Source organism: Nannospalax galili, unplaced genomic scaffold (genome assembly GCF_000622305.1).
Source record: "Nannospalax galili isolate Female #2095 unplaced genomic scaffold, S.galili_v1.0 scaffold617, whole genome shotgun sequence".
Taxonomy (NCBI): Eukaryota; Metazoa; Chordata; class Mammalia; order Rodentia; family Spalacidae; genus Nannospalax; species Nannospalax galili.
In genome coordinates this window covers 1,819,175-1,838,428 of record NW_008341872.1, presented here as the reverse complement: position 1 = coordinate 1,838,428, position 19,254 = coordinate 1,819,175, and the positions used below count along the sequence as shown (strand labels likewise).

At 40.2% G+C, this 19,254-nt stretch overlaps 1 protein-coding gene across 2 annotated transcripts in view; it reads left to right on the top strand.

Annotated features, from left to right (window-relative positions):
- The window catches only part of Veph1 (ventricular zone expressed PH domain containing 1), a 243,699-nt gene that overhangs the window by 65,188 nt on the left and 159,257 nt on the right, over positions 1-19,254 (top strand). For both annotated transcript variants that reach the window (XM_008837452.1, XM_008837453.2), the window contains exon 5: positions 4,329-4,538. In XM_008837452.1, coding sequence (XP_008835674.1) covers positions 4,329-4,538 — 210 coding nt within the window. The remainder of the gene's footprint in view (positions 1-4,328; positions 4,539-19,254) is intronic.

Here is a 19,254-nt window from a genome sequence, read left to right as displayed (position 1 = left end):
ACAAAATGTCCATTTAGTGACAAATGCTGATGTTGTAAACAGCCTGCTATGGGAGATAGAAAAATAAGTAAGTAATTCTGTCCTGGAAGAACCAGAAAAATCAAGCTAGGATTCTACCCTTGTTTGCTTCAGAGGGCTCTGGTCTAGCATCTTCTACTTGTGCCCCTGGTTTAAATCTGCCCCTCACGAAGTATAGCCCAGGGAACTGGGGCCTTGGAACTTTCCTACACACTTGGAACCTGCATCGAGTGTACATGCCTATTCCTGGGTCTGTTTACCCCAGGAGAAGACACTCTAAGAGTGAGTATAGTCCCTCTGCATCTGTTGTTTGTCTTATTAAAACCCCAGGATGCAGCAGTTCATAAAGGGACATGGCTTTACTTTAAAATTTGGACCAGAGTTGAAGAGAGAGAAATTCTTACTTTTCTGTACCTTTCCTGTAGTACACTTCAATTTATAGAAAAAGGAAAGTAGAATAAAAGCCAGAGCATAATGTTATGCAGACTTAGCTGTGAGATAAGTTGTCAGAACTGTGGAGAGAGGAGTGTTCCTGACACCAGGGCCTCGGTCATTGTCATCCCTAGTATAGAATTATCTGGAGAAATTTTAAGTTTTACATTGTTACTCACATGCTTGAGGGGTAGCTTAGATGAGCCTAGGCTACCCACAGACAGGGGTAGGAAGAAAAGAGGTGGGGTGGGGTCATCACTCCCCATTTCTTCCATATAGATAAAAGGATTCTAAATTCAAAGGAGGCATCCCAGATTGACACAAGGTTCTCTTGTCAGGTAGGAGAACATTTACTATCACTGCTGAGTATCTGGATGTGTGGTGTGAAGGCTCCATTTGCACTCCACCCCAGTCTATTAGAGTGGGATGAAGAGACAGTGGAATTTAAATGTATGAGACTTCCGCTCTGTCCACCACTGTGGGCAGGCAGTACCAGGAAGCTGGGCCATAGGGAGGAGGTACCAGAAACACTCATCAATGAAAACTCTGCAAGGCCCTGGCACTGGGATTCTTGCCTGGACCCATAAAGGATCTTTGAAAGTCACTTAGGGAAGCCTGATATGATTAGATTTTGGTTTCAGGACAATGTACTTTGGATACAGTGAAGAGGCTGAGCAGAACAGAGAGAGACAGGGGGAAAAGGCTATTGAGTTCTTTCAGTGATGCAGAGCAGTATGCTTACAGCCACATCAGCTTGCTCCCCACCGCCATCTGTTCTGTCTCTGTGACTCCCTGGTTCTCAGCAAAGATAGGACTTTCTTGGAGACATGAAGTCAACTCCCAATGGGGCAGCACTGGAGACACCAGCCCAAAGATATGCCGTGTATAGAAAATAAAATTCCTTTTGCCCAGAGCGTCACTTTTCTTTCATGTATGTGTGAATGTGATAAACTTCGAAATATCTCTCTTTTCTATCACCATCATAATAAACTTTCTGTTAGGAATTCATAGCAAAATACTCAGCTTTTGCTTTATTTATAAAGCCGTCATTACTCTGTTGACAGTGTTCAGGGCTGCACCTTCTACTGATTCAACTGTGCCCTGGAGGATTTATTTACATTGTGCCTGCATGTTTTCTCTTTTTTCTCTTCGTCTCTATTTCTGTCCTTTCTGTCCTCCTTCCTTTTTTCCCTCTTTATTTTTCATTTTTGGAACACAGAGACCTTGGTGTTCCCAGAATAGGACCTGAAGAGTAAGGGCTGGGAAATGAAATTTTCTGAAAGAGGCAGGAAATGTGTGAGCATTTTCCATTTTGTCTCAGGTTAGATATGTTGTCCTGACCCAGTGCAGCTGGCTGATACTCTAGATGTACGTGCCAGGGACCCTTGTGATGTCCCCTGAAGGACATGTAGGCCCTCCAAAATGCACAGGCAGAGCAGTTATAGAACTGTTCACGTATGCGTGCAATTTACCAGAAACTAGCCTTGTTCTTCTCAAAGTACTTGAATGGATATACACTTTAGCTCCCTATGTAGGATCGTTTTAATAATCTCGATTGTTATGTTAATTATACTGTGCATGACTGATGGTGGTGCACGTTTAAATGTTATGTACAGACCTTCAGTTACTGTGGTGAAATGGTGTTTTACTTAAATACTACCCTGTAAAACATTAAGATCTGCTCCCCTTTGATTTGTTTCTCAAGTATTCGTTGACTTACTTGTAACCAGTGACAAATAAAACAGGATTCTTGACCTTGAAGACCATTCCATTCAGTCTTAAAGACAGACATCCAGGCCAGTCATAAGAGGGGAACATAAGAAGGAGCTACATAGGATCATGGAGTTCACAGCAGGGACTTCAGCAGGAATAAAAGGCTGAGAGGGAAAGAGGAGTGTAGTCCGGAGTCTTTCTTAGGAAATGATGTAATCTGGGGGCTTGGGAATAATTAGGAGTTAGTCCAGTCAAACAAGGGTGGCAAGAAATTCAAGTAGAGTGAGCCACAGAAGTAAAATCTCAGGCACAAGAGAAAACTTAGTAGGTTAAGTAAAGTTTCTTCAAGGTTCATCACAGTTGCAGTACGATCCACGATACAGTTGGGTTGGGGCAGAGCGGAAAGGATGGGCAAGGGGCTGAGTGGACAGAGTAGGGTCTGTCTATACAAGAAATGTACACTAAGATTCTGTCTTGACTGCAAGGTCCAATAACTGAGTAGCTTTCAGAAGGAAAAGGGCACCACTATGAGCATAGGATACAAAGAATATGGATGGGAAAGATGGAATCACCCAAGTACTGAATGACAGGACCAGGGATCTCAGTTAATGTCCCCACTGAGGGGCCTTGCCTGACCCCCCCAGCTTACGTTTACACAGAATTCTGTATTTTCCTACATAGAGTTATTAAATTTTGTAATTATACGGTTCTGATGTGATTATTTGTTTCTTATTCTGTAAAGGAATGAATCCTTCTAGACATGTCCCCAACTATAACCCCAGCACCTAGGATAATACCTTGCAAATGGGAAAAATCCAATGAGTATCCGTGTTGGGGTCAAAGTATGGGGGAGTAGAAATTGAGGCAGTGGACACATTCATGGGATACAAGGGAGGTAGAATCAATGGAACTTCATGGTGATTGCTGGTAAGGGAGGAGCAATGCCCAAAATCAAGCAGAGTGTTTTGTGCCTAAAATCTCAGCACTAGGGAGGCTATCCTGGTCTATATATTGAGTTCCAGGCCAGCCTTGGCTACACATTAAAACCATGCTTCAAAAAACTAAAATAAACAAAAGCAAAAAACAAGACAAAATGTCCTGGCTTAACTACATGGATAATGTTATCATTTACAGAAAAATACACCCTTGAAGCCAGAGCAGGACAGAAAACAGGTTGTCCGTGGGGGTCTGTGCATCAGTCAGTTAACAATACTGGGAACTATATCTAAAATCTATCCTACTGAGAAACTGACAAAAGAAAAATAATGCAAAGCCATAGCAGACAAAAGAAATATGCGTAACAGAAATGTAGATGGACAGATCCTTATTTTTATTGGTTCATTTTCCACTGTTTTTTTGTGATTTCTTTTAATTTTAGCAAACAAAACAGTTCATTAAATTGTCAGTATGAAGCAAGCTTGTGCATATTTTTTGTAAATTCTCTCCTCTCATACTGTGTATTATGACTTTATTTCACAAAAGTCACATTTTCTAATATGAATTATTTAATCATTATATTCATAAGGGTATTAAAATAGAAGTATTAAGCAGTAAAAATATGGTGGAAATTATTTTTACCTTACCATGACATTGGATCAAAATGGATGATTGAAGGCAATAGGAGAGACCTTCCCTGCTTTCTCATTTTTAATACAAAACATTTCTAAACAGCATTTTCCCAAATTGAAGACTTTAGTAAAATCAACAAGGATCTCTTACGTGCCCGTTGTCCCTTCAATCAGACCTTTTGTGGTTGTTGGAATATAACATTCCTATAAATATCAAAGCTTAGATTATGAATAGCAGTAACCTAAGCATTTTGTAAACTTTACCCTTCAATAGCAGAGTATAACTTAAAAGGAAAATAAGCTCAAACACAGATGATTTTATTGTAAATTTTAGATTTCAAATTCTGGCAATTTGTTTATATTCTCATGAGTTTAATAATCCCAAAATGAGTTAACTTCTGATTTAATATTTACAGTGTTGCTTTCCACATGCCTATAATCCCAGTTCTCAGGAAACTAAGGCAGGAAGATTGCTATAAGTCCAAGGCCAGCCTGCAGTGTGAAACTGTCTCAGACAAAGTCATCTTTCAAAATTAATTCCGATTTAACTAGTTTTCTTTGTCCTTTCATCCCTTCCCCTTTCCTCCCTCTTTGTAGGTGGTTGAGAAATGTGTTCCGTTCCTGATCAGGCATTTGAAGGATTCAACCCATAATGACATTATCCTAAATGTCCTCATAGAAATAGCAAGCTATGAGCCACTGGCTTTGAACAGTTTTCTCCCAATGCTGAAAGAGATTGGGGAGAGATTCCCCTATCTCACTGGACAAATGGCAAGGATCTATGGAGCTGTTGGGCATGTTGATGAAGTAAGTGGGCTTTTTTTTTTTTTCCTGTTTCCTTGAATTTATTAGATACATGATCCACTGGATTTCTGTAACTTCCAAAGTTGGCCTGGTACTTTCCATTTCTCTCTCTCTCTCTCTCTCTCTCTCTCTCTCTCTCTCTCTCTCTTTTTATGTGTATGAGTGTATTGCCTGCATGTAGGTGAATGTACCCACATGGTGCAATGCCACAGAGGTCAGAATAGGGTGTCAGATTTCTCCGGAACTAGAGTTAAGGACAGTTCGTAGCCGCCATGTGTGTGCTGGAAATCGAAACTGGGTCCCCTGCAAGAACAGTCAGTGCTCTTAACTGCTGAGCCATCTCTCCAGCCCCTCCATTTCTCTCTAACTTCTGGATCAAGGAAGCAAGGGTCTATAGACAGTTCTAGAATTAAAGATTGCCTTGTTTGCATGTCTCTGAGGAAGGAGGAAAGTTAAAATGGAGAAAGACCTTGCAAGATTCAAGACCACTTAGATCCTCATCTCATTTCTGGTTGCAGCTCTGCTTAACTCAAGAAATTGTCTGTGAGACACATCCAGAGAGCCCAAGCTTCCATGTCAAAAAGTGCTCGGAGCCCTCTGGGTGACGTTATTTGGAGATTGAAATAAATGTTTGTGGGTGTTTAAAAGTCCTAGCCTAAATATTTACATAAGAGAATCTTTTAGCAAGAACAGTGGGACACCATGAGAGTTCATTGGGATTAAGCAAATAAGAAAGTTTCTACAAATCTAGGTTCCAAAGGTTGTGTACATCCACGCACATGCAAATTATGTATTTCTTTGGTGACTTTTACAGGTATTTAGAAGCTTTTGTTTGCCTTTTAAAATCTATAATAAAGCCTGGCGTGGTGATACATGTCTTTAGTCCTGGCACTGGGGAAGCAGAGGCAGATGGATCTCTGTGAAGGCAAGGCCAGCCTGGTCTAAATAGAGTTCCAAGTTAGCAGGGTGACAGGGAGACCCTGTCTCAAAGTGCCAAAAAATAAAATAAAGTAAAATAAAATAAAATCTAGAAGTAAATATATAATTAATAGAAGTTTTCCACGTAGCCCATTTACATCAAAGTATCAATTAAATACAAATATAACATTCTCCAACATATAAAAGGAATTCCATAGTTCATCAAGTTCAGTCCCATGATACTGCACAATATAAAATTAAAACCACAGAGAGATTATAAAACTTACTTCAACTTCAATGGGGCTAATGGTGATTCGGTTTAAATGAGATCTTTGGTATCCGTGACATTCAGATTCATATTCTTCTTAACAATAGTCTGTGAGTACTATTTCATTTTATTTCTGCTGAGAGTTGTCAAAGTCCTGTGAGCCTTGGACTGAGATTACCTAACTTACTTCGACTTCAATGGGGCTAACGGTGATTCAGTTTAAATGAGATCTTTGGTATCCGTGATATTCAGACTCATATTCTTCTTAACAATAGACTGTTGGTACTATTTCATTTTATTTCTGCTGAGAGTTGTGGAAGCCCTGTGAGCCCTGGACTCTTTCTTTGTTGAGGGCCCCCTCCAGCCTGGGAAAAGGTGGTGGGTGCCCTAAGTTCCAGGTGCTGCTGCATGTCAGTGTAAGGTTGCAGGTTCGAAGGTGATTTCTTTGATATGTACATGCCACTTGGTATAATTTCTTCCATCCACTGCTGTTGGGACTGTCCTGTACCTGTCATGGGCTACCCTCTAGACTTGCTGTCCCCTGCCTATCGCCAATGGTGATTTTAGGCCAATTCTCTTTGACAACTGTTTGACTGAATCTTCTGAACTTGCAACTTGTAAAGACCAAGAAAATCAACTTCTGAGGTGTTAAACTCCATAAAGAATCTTTTAAAAAGTATACTCTTTCTGCATATTAATAGTAGTTACTGTGGTTCATTTATGTGTAGCTGTGCATGTCAGAGGTGGCTACATTTTCCATAAAAATATATATTCTGGGCCAGGCGTGGTGGCACACACCTTTAATCCCAGCACTTGGGAAGCAGAAGCAGGCAGATCTTTGTGAGTTCAAGGCCAGCCTGGTCTACATAGTGAGTTCCATGACAGCTGGGGCTACAAGGAGACCCTGTCTCAAAAAGAAAAAAAAAAAAAAAGATCCAATTTGTGTATATATATATTCTGGAGGCTGGAGAGGTGACTCGGCAGTCAAAAGCACTGGCTGCACTTGCAGAGGACCTGGGTTAGGTTCCCAGCACCTACATGGTGACTAATAACCATTCATAGCTCCAGTTCCAGAGGATCCAATGCTTTCATTGTACAATGCCTGGTACAATGCAAGCACCACCAAGTGCTATTCTGTACTGCTTAATATATATATTCTGGAGGCTGGAGAGGTGACTCGGCAGTCAAAAGCACTGGCTGCACTTGCAGAGGACCTGGGTTAGGTTCCCAGCACCTACATGGTGACTAATAACCATTCATAGCTCCAGTTCCAGAGGATCCAATGCTTTCATTGTACAATGCCTGGTACAATGCAAGCACCACCAAGTGCTATTCTGTACTGCTTAGGGAACAATGACAAAAATGTGTCTGTACATGTTCAGGACAGAAAGTTTTTTTCCAAATATTGATCCGCAGTTAGTTGAATACGTGGATACCACACCCACAAGTACAGAGGGTGGACCATTATTTATTTCAGATTCATTTGTTTCCCCTACATCCCTGAGTATAAAAGAGCATGTGCTTCCATCTCAAGATTCTTACCATCTCTAGCCATCAAGTCTAACTCCTAACCAATGGGAAGGGGAAAGGAGAGAAGAACTCTTCCAAGCAGTCAAAGATAATCTTTTCCTTACATCTCATTAGCTAAACAGGACAAAGCTGAAGATGACATAATGTAGTGGCAAAGGAGGTGGGAACATGTAGTTCAGATTCAGGCGGCCACATTCCAGGATAATCAAGACAGAAAAGCAGGAGTCACAAAGGACAGGCCATGCAGGAATGACCCATGTGGGTCTTATGATGGGGACATCTCCTTGGCAACCTCAGTGTGGTACCCTACATAAAAAGATAATGAATGAATCTAGGTATGCTTGAGAATAAACATCAAAATGCTGCAAGCAACCACCCACCCATAGACACAGTGGAGATTGGGAGAACACTTGACACTGGATGAATGAGACACTAGGAATGAAAAGGCCAAATGATCTGTTAAGATTAAGGGTGGAGCCTAACTTGACTTGTATTTCCCCAATGAATCAGGAGAAAAATTATGGGTATGGCCTGACTAGGGCAAAACAGGGTTCCAGAGTTCAGTTCCATCGGGACAGGGTGAGAACACAGACAGCCCCATCTGCACAGGTTGAGGGGACTCAAGAGATCTATCATACAGTTCTGGGTTCTAATCAATAGCTAGAGGAGCTAGTATCCTAGGATCCTTTGGGCCCACTCTGTAAAATTTAATTTAGGAGTCAGTCTATTTGTTTGGATGATTATGATGTTGGCATAATAATAAATGCCATAAAGCCGTAGCCTCTGTGCAGCTGGTCAAGTCATGTTTTCTGAGTCTAATTTCTCTCCTCAAAAAAAAAAAAAAAGGCTTTCTGCCTCTGATTGTTTTTTATTCCATTATTCCCTTTCATTTAGGATCAGTCTAATAACATTATCCAAAAATGCTAAGCAATCGCCTCTTCTCAGAAATAATATTCCTTCTTCTATGTTTCTAATTACTAAAAATCTCTTTATCTTTGGAATTGCAATTTTAAGAAACTCTAAGGCTCATATGTCTCAGGAAATAAGTGTGGCTGACTAAGCAGCCAGTTGATGCTTTATTTGAGTGAATTTGTTAAACTCTATAAAGAAAGTATCATAGTGAAATACACCCAAAGATCCAAACCAACAAACTAGAAGTAACTGCCTGTGTTTTTCTATTCAAGCTCTTTCCACAAAGAAACAGGAGCTTCACTGTGGTTCTCTGAGCTGGTAAGAGAGCAGACATACCCATGAGAGAGGAAATGGCAATAAAGAGGGATAAGCAGAAACTTTGCTCAGAAAACAACACCCACTGTTTTCTATGTGGTGAGCTTGGGGTATGGGAGGAAAATGAATGTGGGACTACATGAGACAAGCACTTTAGGGTGTTGATGATAAGAGAGCCACGTGACCCCAGGAAGCTCTGCCCTGGGATTCCTTCTTTTATCCTATACTGATCTCATCTAAAAGAATTTTTTCCCTTTTTGACACCCAAGTAAACATTTCAATTGTGTTTAGGGGTTTAGAGTATTGAATAATTTTACTGCCAAAATTTAAAAGATTATACAAAAATATGAAAAGGCCAGTCCGACTTTGGAGTGGATCTTATTATCACTTTGGAGATGCACATACTGGAGCTGAGTGGAGCCCACTGTTAGACTCCTGTTTTGCTGCCTGACTTCCAGCAAATTCCATGGTTTGATCTTGTGTAGTCTCCTTAACATATGCAGTAGTCAGTCTGAGATAGCCAGAGGGTTGCGGGGAGTCAGCCTGGAATCAAGAGCATCATTAATTGACTCATGTGTCTCCTTCTGTGCTTGCATGAAGCCAAGCATAAGATCTGGAGGACTGGCTGCTGGAAACCAGATTGGATGTGATTGTCTGTCAAATCAGGGCCCATCTGGGTGGGCAATCTGTTTCAACGGCTTAATTGTACCATCATAATTTTTCCGTCTGTATTATCCAACACAGGGAAGTTGTATGCATGAAACAAAAAATAAAATACCACAAATCCTGTTTTCTCTATCCCCAAAGTTAACTCAGAACTATTTTTTTTTTTTTTGGCCCCAATTTAAAAAAAGGAAAATGGAGCCCTGTTTACTAGCTCTATTGTGGTAATGTCATCGTAGGAGGTCACATCACAACTCCCAGAGCATCTTGGAGCATGTGCTCACATCTGAAGCACAGCTATTGTATTGAGAGTTCAAGTAGAGGGACCAGAGGCCAGAGGAACATGCTTCTGAAGCAGCTAGTGAATTGCTAGCCTTGAGGTACCCCTTTCCATCGAGTAAAGTTGGACCAGTTCCTCATCACTCCAGGATTTACTCCGTTCCTATGGGATGCTTGGTTGAAACAAATGCATAAATAAGAAATAGTAATTTATTAGACTTGTCCTAACTATAGTAAAAACACAAGGGCCCTTTTTACTTTCTCAGATGAGGAGCTTGGAATGGAGACACCCTGAACAAAAACAGAAATAACGCTTTAATGTCTCCTCAGGGTCCATCCCCAAACACACATCCAGGCAATTCATATAAATATCTGGCATGTAACAAGTGCTTGGTGAATTTCAACTAGCAACAAAACAGCAGCATTCACAGTATTAGAAACCTGCTTATAAGGAGAGGGCCAGTGAGAAGGAACGTGCTTCTTCCCTCTCAAATGTAGTGTTCAAGGAGTTAGCAGTTTTCTTTGTAAAGATACGTGTGGCCCCATTTCTCTTCTCTAGGCTCATCCACTATCTATAGAGAACTATAAATTCCTTGTCTTGTCCCAGCCCCACCTCAGCTTCAGCTCCTACCTTTCTTTGTCTCCTGAAATTCTGTCTACTCAGGATTTTAGTCCTTCTCTGGACACACCTTACTGTGGCACACATCACTATCTTCATAGCCTGTTCTGCTTGGACATCTTACCCCTCCCTCTCTTTGCTACTTCAGATCAAATGTTGCCTCTTCTGTGAGTTCTTCCAAGCTTCCTTAGGAAAGTGAGTCACCACAGTCTATACTCCCACCACACTCAGGTTGCACCTCAAATTACCAGCTGTGCCAGATCTGTTTCTCCTCTATGAGTGTCTGAGATTCCAGAGGAAATGAATCACATCATAGCCACCTATTCTAGCTTCATTCTGTTGCTGGGGGAAAAAAAAAAAAAACCTCTGACCAAAAGCAAGCTTCGGGAGATGGGGTTCATTTGGCTTCCACTTCCAGGTCACAACCAATCCATCACTGAGGAAGTCAGGGCAGGAGCTCAAGGCAGGAAGCTGCATCAACTAATAATGCATGCATGATATGTCCACAGACCAACCTGATAAAGACAATTACTCATTCTTAGGAGAGTCTAGGCTGTGCCAAGTTGACAGTGAATTGCTAACTAGGGCACCACTTGAATTCATTTATGATCAAAAGATGAGTGTTAAGAGTAAGGTTGGATTCTTGACACTTTTGTTTAATCAAGTAATTCTCTGATTCTTCTAGAGATCATAGTTATAACAAGATGGGGAAAATATCAAATCACACTGCACCTCATATATGTGTGCATGTATATATATATATATATATATATGTGTGTGTATGTATCTATGTAAACATTATATGTTAGTTAAAAAAAAAACAAGGAGACTAAAGAAATGGCTCATCAGTTAAGAAAACTGAGTGCTCTTACAGAGGACCTGGGTTTGATTCCAAGCACCCACATGGAATCAAACCCACAACCAACCCCCATAACTCCAGTCCCATGGGAATCTGATGCCCTCTTTAACTTCTGTGGGCATTGCAAGACATGGATGAACGTCAATGCATGCAGGCAGTACACGCATACATATAAAATAAAAATAATAAACAAAATGAGGGCTGGAGTTATAACTCAGTGGCAGAGTGCTTACCTAGCATGCAGGTGGCTCTAGGTTCAACTCCCAGTACAACAATAACTAACTAAATACTAACTAAATAGATAAATATAGTTAATTAATTAATTAAAAAAGAACCAGAGAAAATATATTAATATCAAGAGGATGGTGCACTTTAGAACCTACACAACTCGTCCCTGATAGCTAACAAATGAAAAATGACAAAGAGAGGACATGGGGCCAATGTCCAGAAAGCACTTGATAGGGGCACTGCCATCTATGTTACCAAAAGATCCTGGCTCCCTGGGAGTTGACTTAAGTGAAAGGTGATTCCAAATAATCATGATATGACAACTTAGCAAGCAGCAAATTCTCTGAGGTATAGCTGAAGAAGGTTCATTCACCACTGTAGACTGTGCTGTGACCACCAGCTAGGATATGTCTGTTTGAGAATCTGTCTGATGAATCAGCTTGCTTGCTGTGAGGGCATCTGTACAGTGTCACGAGGTGACTAAGAGTGTAGGCTCCAAGGGTGAGCTGCCTCAATTTCCATCCTGACTCAATCACACCAGCTGGGTGACCTTGGGTAAACTGATGCTATTTTTCTTAGTTTCCTTGTCTATAAAGTAAGAATAGTGATATTGTCACCTCATAAATTTGTTGTGAGCTTTTAGTGAGTTAAATTCTACAAAACAATGAATAGAAAACAGCAAACATCCAATAGCTATTAGCACTTTGTTACTTTCCTTATCTAGTCCCTATTCATCGCATTTGTTTGTAGACAGTCTGAAATTTGACCCTAAGACTCAAATTGGGGGAAACACCAACCATGTAAATGGTTGGTTTTATCTTGGCTTCTGCAAGCTGAATGGTTGGGTACATGTGGGATGAATGGAAATAAGGATAAGGAAAATGAAAGCATGGTACCAGAGACACCTTCATGCATCGTTAAAGAGGAAAGGCATAGTCAGTTGCCTTTACTGCTTTGGAGGAAACAACTATTCTATGCAATGAATACTGTTTTATATTGATGTTTATATTTCTGGCCATAATTCTTTGGGGTGGGGATAAGGGTAACAAAAATATAAGGGTACATTTCATGAATATTTTTTTAAATTTTTAAAAAATTTTTTATGTGTATGTGTGTATTGCCTGCATGTGGGTAAGTGCTCCCATGTCGTGCAATGCCTGCGGAGGACAGAAGAGGCTGTCAGAGCCCCTGGAAATGGAGTTACTGACAGTTGTTAGCTGCCATGTGGGTGCTGGGATTCGAACCCTGGTCTTCTGCAAGAACAACCAGTATTCTTAACCACTGAGCCATCTCTCCATCCCCACATTTCACAAAGTTTTCCACTCTCAAATCATTATAATCTTGGGCACTAGAGGCGCACTACTTTCCATAAAGGGCAAGTGATCCCAGTTCCTGGCCTATAAACAAAACAGTTTAGTATGTTTCCAGCAATCTTCCTTTTTAAATTCTCATTAGCTAGATCTGATGTGCTTTAAATTAAATCCAAGGCAGGGTGATGTTTCTTGTCCATGAAGGACTATAGTTGAATGTCGGTCCAGTTTTAGAGGAGTTTATTTTTTCATTCATTTCTTCCCTCATTAGTCTTGTGTGTTCGGGGGGTCTTAGCACAATTGTTAGAGTGTCATAATCACCACAGCCCCCCTACCCCGGCCATCTTACTTTAGTCAACATGGAAAAGTCTCCTATAGGAACCGCTTTGATTTTTTTTTTTTTTTTTAAGAAGCCCACTTGAATCTGTGGGTTCTGACCATTTATCTAAGTTTCACAAATGAACCAAAACTATTTTCCTGTAGTAGCCACATCTTCCTTAGGACCTGGTATCCTTAGAAAGCAGATACCAGCATGTGGCATGTGATCTATCATGTTTTGAGCCTGTGCCAAACTACAAGGCAGCTGACCTACATGTAAACACAAAGATGAGATGATCTCACAGCATGAGGAAGGATGCTATTGCCACTTGTTTTTCCTTAGCTGCAGACCACCAGGCCGCACCTGTGAAGAGTCAACTGGGGTGCTCCTGATCACAGTCGCTGCCATCGTGGGTGTTAAATCCTGTGCCCTCTGCTTGTTTTTCAAAACCGATTGGAATATGCTGGCTAAGCACCAGGGTATGTTTATTACATCCTCTCTGGGCTCAGAGTCATGGACACCTTTCAAATTAGAAAAGTGATACACATTTTGCCCAGGTCGCAGTTCTGTGACATCCGGCAGGCCTACAAAAACAAAAACAGTATCAGGAGGGAAAGGAAAAGATGACAAAGGTGATCGAGAACCTATTATTTCATTCATCCTGACAGGCGAAAAAAACAAACATCCTGAAGAGAAGTGGCTGAACTGTTTACACCTTCAACTTGAAAAGGAAGACTGAAAAGGGGGGGAGGGGCTACAGTGAGCATTCAGCTAGCGGGGGAATCTGGGCCTTCGAACCAGTTTCCCCAGGGTTAATGTTGTCTCTAAAAGAAGTAGGTTTTGCTGGTCATGGTACACATGCTTTTAATCTCAGCACTCCAGATGCAGAGGCAGGCGGATCTCTGTGCAATTGAGGTCAGCCTGGTCTACATAGCATGTTCCAGGCCAGCTGGGGCTACAGGGAGACCCTGTCTTAAAAAAAAAAAAAAAGTAGGCTTAACGACTTTGGAAGTTAATCATCACCAATTGGGGAAGATATTTGGTTATCTAAAACAAAAATAGCTTTCTTCTTTTTTGTTTTCCTTTTTGCTGGGGATTGAGCTTAGATCTTGATGCATGCTATAGGTAAAGACTCAACAACACCCCTATTAACTGAAAATAACTATCAAACTTTTATTATGAAAATAATTCATGCTATTAATAATACTAAGAACAAACCCCTAACAAAGTGTAAAGAAAATAAAACAACTTCAAGTATATGTAAAATATACTTTCAAATAAGAGTGCTGATATTCTTTTTTCTCCCTCCCCTAGGGATACAGGGCTGAGTTGCTGATTGTGAGCACAGGACCTAGTGCTGGTGATGGGAACATAGAATAGAGAGACACGGCCCCTGCCCTAGAGGAACTTATAGGAAATAGGAGCAAATGAAATGCAAAACAGACAACAGGAATTTGATTTTGCACTTTCTATTTATGAAGCTTGAACTACACACGGAAAGAAAAAAGTAATCCTACATGGGGGAGCTTGGGACAGTGTTATAAATTTGGTTTGTAAGATGTTAGCTTTATATAAGAAGAGGAGGAAAATATCCATAGGGAAACACATCGTGTTCAAGAGCAATCAGCTGCAGAAAGGCCTTGAATCTTCTAGAAACCCAAAAGAGTTTTGGGCTTGGGGCATAGGATGAATAATGGACGGGAGAGTGAGAGGTGGGCCTGGGCAGTGGACCACAGCCAGCTTATGAAAACCTCTCATTCATTAGCAGACTATTCCTGTGTTCTCCTTTTCTCTCAGCCTTGCCCACATAGTCTCAGAACAATGTGTTGTCTCCATAACACAGACAAGTAATCCTATATACTCGGAGCTCCCAAGAAACTCAGGAGAAATGAAAGAACAAACAGTCCTCACAAACAGTTGCAAATGTGAATAGTAAGCTGTAGTTGCAAAATTGATATAGCCATATTCCCACAGCTAGTTTCAATGGAAATAAACTTCTAAAAGTTACCATCTTTGGTGGTGTTAGGATGCAAATGAACCTGGGAAAAATCAGGCATTATTTACAAGAGAGTTTATGAACACTTATGTTCCTGTTCTGAACAAATCACTATGGAGAGTACAAAGTTAAATACCTGTGCTTTGAGAGGGTGTGGAGTCTTTGTTCACTTAGAAAGTATTCTTCACTTGGCAAAAATTGTGAGATGTTGACCATTCCTGGTTAATGTTTTTAGAATTCCGCACTCCACTGTCAGTTCTGTATAAAGGGAGAGGTTGTTCTTATCAACAGCTTCACACTGGGTAGCAGAGGGAACACATATAAGACTTCTCTACTGCTCAAGTTTTCGTTATTTGTTTAATCATAGTTCAAGCAAGATCTGGAAGCATTCACAAATCCCCAAGCAGGTTTCTGCATAGAGATAGTGCCACATGACAAAAAGTTTTATCATAAATGTACTCTCAAAAAATATGAAGAGTACTTGAAAGTAGATGAATTTCGTTGCAGAGCTCTAGCTAGGGTGTTTTGGACTGCATTTATATTCAGCCTTCATTATCAATCTTATAAAATTGGAGCCTGAATTTATTTTGTGGTGACTCGGTGTCTTGGTACTGGTCCACATCATCTGAACCAAAGTCCTGTGAGGAAAGATGTGCACTCGATGGCTTATCAGCAATGAAATGTTCACATGTTTCAGCTTGTCCTGTGGACCATGATGACTGAGTATACATACGATACCGTAAGAAATCAGAGTGAGGAAAGTGTCACATCTTCTTGCTAGGAAATGAATAAATTGGGGGCAGGGGGACTGAAAAGATGGCTCAGCGGTTAAGAGCACTGGCTGCTCTTGCAGAAGACCCAGGTTCTATTCCTAGCACCCACAGGGCAGCTAACAACTATCTTTAATTCCAGTTCCAGAGGATCTGATACCCTCCTCTGGCCTCCATGGCCACCACATGACACAGATGCTCTTATATACATTCAGACAAAACATCCATACACATAAAATAAATAAATACTACATAATTAATAAAAAGAAATGAATACATCTAAAGTAAATGATTTATCACATCATTAACAACTTTGAGATGAACTGGGGAATCAGTAAATGGAAATGGACTAGATTCCCCGTCTTCAGGGCTATATGGCTTCCATGGGGTTAAAAGTCTAGTAATTTATTCAGAGAAATAAAGGGAAATTCTTCTCCATCTCACATCATTAAAATCTTTGTTCACTAAGTATTAGAGTTAATCATGTCATCTTGGTGGGGTTTAGAATCACCATGGAAACTACTCACTAGGCATGCCTATGAGGGATTATCTAGTTTAGTTAATTGAGGAAAACCCACCCTAAATGTGGTGGGTGTAGTTCCATGGGCTGGTGCCCCAGGCTGAATAGAAGGAAGGCAGCAGGCTGAGCATAAGTGTTCATGGCCCTCTGCTTCCTGACTGTGGACATGATGTGACCAGATGCCTTCTGCTCCTGCCTCTGTGCCTTCCCTGCCCTGATGGACTGTATTCCCTGGAACTGTAAGCCAAATAAACCCTTCCTTAAGTTTCTTGTGTCAGGGTTTTACTGCACCAACAAAATAAGTAACTGATACATTGAGTTTGGTTTATTTTAGAAATTTCTGGATTAGACTAAACTGTATCTCTATTATCTCTGACTTCTTTCTTGTGCAAGCTTCCTTTGGCAGCAAACAGTAATCTGTGCTAATTGTCCTGTCTCAATCAGGTCTCCTTTCCTCATCCCAAACACTTTCCAGAGCCTTCCTTTGCTATGACAACTACATTTTGCTGATGACTATTTGGCTACTATTGCCTTACTGTTCTTGGTGGTGCTACTTCAGAATATCATAGGCTGGTTAATTTATGGTGAACAGAAACTATTGGGTCATGGATCTAACTGGGAAATCCAAGATCAAGGAACATGCATGAGGAAGTTCTTACTGCATCATCCCAAGAAGGAAGGGCAGATGTATCCTTTGATAAGGAACCCATTCCGAAATAATGACATCAGTGCTCCATTAGTGAGAACAGAGCCACTCAAAGGTTCCGTGCCTTAAAATTTTCTGCTAAAATGGCAATTAAACTTCGGTGGATTTAGGAAGAGGTAAACATTCAAAATATAGGAGCTACCATTCCTTTCCTTTATGACTGCTGAACACAAATTATATGGAAAGGTGGAGACTGATGGAGGGAAGCAGTAACACAGGTGTTTCCTGAAAGCAATAGTTTGCCTTCCTCCATCTTAGGAAATGAGATAAGCTCAAAGGCAAGATGCTTGGATTTTGATGACCTACATGGTAAATACAGCAGGGACAGCAGCTATGGTGAGACAACTCTGTTCTTACACGAAATAGCAAGGTTAAGCATAATGTCCATTGAGGATCTCAGTGCCAGCCTAGCCAGCTTCACAACTCTTCCCTATTAGCTGCATTTGCTTTCATTCATCCATTTGCTCATTTGTTCATTCATTTATTCACACATTCATTCCCGGTTAATTCATGTGAAGCAGTTTACAATGAAAACACAGTTGCTATAGCAGGGAGGGGCAAGGCAAAATCCAGGAAAAGTTTCAGGGACTGCTGGGCCAGATACCAGGTGTACACCACACAAATGCATTTTTCCATTTCATTCGTCCTTTAAGGAATGAAATAATACTCATCCAACTCTTTCTGTCTGACTTGTATTTGGGAATTACTTCGTAATGGCCACTAATAAGATATTCTGTCTATTTCTTTTGAAAATAATTATATGCAAAGAAAGATAGGTACCACATATCTAGTCATATAATGATTAAATTGTCATGTGATGAGGGACTTATAGAAAGTTGCATTGTAACTCATAGAGTTTAACCGAGTTAAATTTTTACTATACTGTTGCTTTCCCTGATGAACAAAAAGCACGTACTTTTTGTCCTAAGAAAAATTTCAACCACAATTGGTTTGTCACACGCTCTTCTTCCCTTTCTTCCTCTTTCTCCCTTCCTTCCTTCCATCCTTCCATCCTTCTTCTTCCTTCCTCTCTCCTGTCTCTTTCTTTGTCTTACTTTTGAGGCCCACAACAGCATCTTTCCTCAAAATCATTTCCATGTTGAGTTGCTTTTTCTCTCACTCATTTACACCTCATTTGCCAAGCAGATCCTTGTGTGATTAAAGATGGGCTGTGGCTTTGAGTTCTCCAGAAGTTTTTCAATGCTAAGTTCCCAGTGGTCTTTCAAAGAGTGTTTAATTAAAGCAAAGGGAATAGTGGAACCATTGTTCAGGATAATCAATGAGAGGTCATCTCCATGAGGGGACCCTGTGTGGTGGGAGAAGAGACTCTGGCTCTGTATAATACATTCTGGGTCCACACAAAAGATCTACCTTTCAGAGGCTGCGTTCCCAAGCCCCCAGTTTTTAGAGAGCAAAACTGAACTATAGCACATTTAAGTCTTTATCAATCAAAAGAAATACCATGTTTGAAGCTCGAATTAGAAGGATTTCTCCAAGGTTTCGGATCTGTAAGCATTTGAGGGGATCAATGCAATGAAAAGAACACTGGCAAACTCTTGCCCAGCACAAATAGGAGGACCAGGGTTTTTAGACAGAAACATGGCCATATTGAATGCTATTTGAGGAAAAATAATTTTGTTTGACAGTAGACTATGTCAATTTTCTTGCCCTTTAAAATCAGTCAAAATGAAGACATAATTTATATGGTTACATTATTTTTTCAAATACCATGCACATGTAATTAAACTGCCTTTCAATCTCTAGTTACTCTTTTAAATCCTAAGTCAATTTCATTCAAACATTTTTTGAGGAAGACAGTAAGTTCCAGACTTAAATATGTGCAAGCCGTAATTGTTTTATAAATCAAAAGCTTATACTTTGTTGACTTTTTTTTGCAAGGGTAGGATTTAGTTTAGTATTCTGTGCCAAATGCATAGAGTTGAAGTGAGTCCAATTTAGCCTTAATTTTTGCCATGTCACAAAATTTGAAGTTCATACAAAACAAAGGATGCATCTGTTTTCATCTGTTTCTTAACTTTTATTGCTGGAATTTATTTTCTAAATTGTTTTACCCAGACAGAATTTACTAGACATGATTTATTACCCTCCTTTGTGCCCCCAAACTATGTTCCTAATGTCATGAAAACTGAATCAAAAATAGTAAAGGGTGAAAATGCCTGCCTTTCACATTTGACTATGTGATTATTGAAATATGTAAATATTTTTTAATTCTAATGTAACATTTATCAATGAGTAGAAAAATATTTTTAAACACTCCATGAGTGTTTCATAAATGATTTTGTTATAATGTAGTTGACAGTATAATGAAATGAAAAAAAATCCTTCAATTAGCATGAGCCAAAATTCGGAGTTTTCCATTGGTTCCCACATAAAAATAATCTGAGTTGTCCTTCCTACCTTGTCTCACCTAATGAAATTATATTAAGATTAGAGGTGAAGAGAAAGAGAGAGAGAGAGAGAGAGAGAGAGAGAGAGAGAAAGAGAGA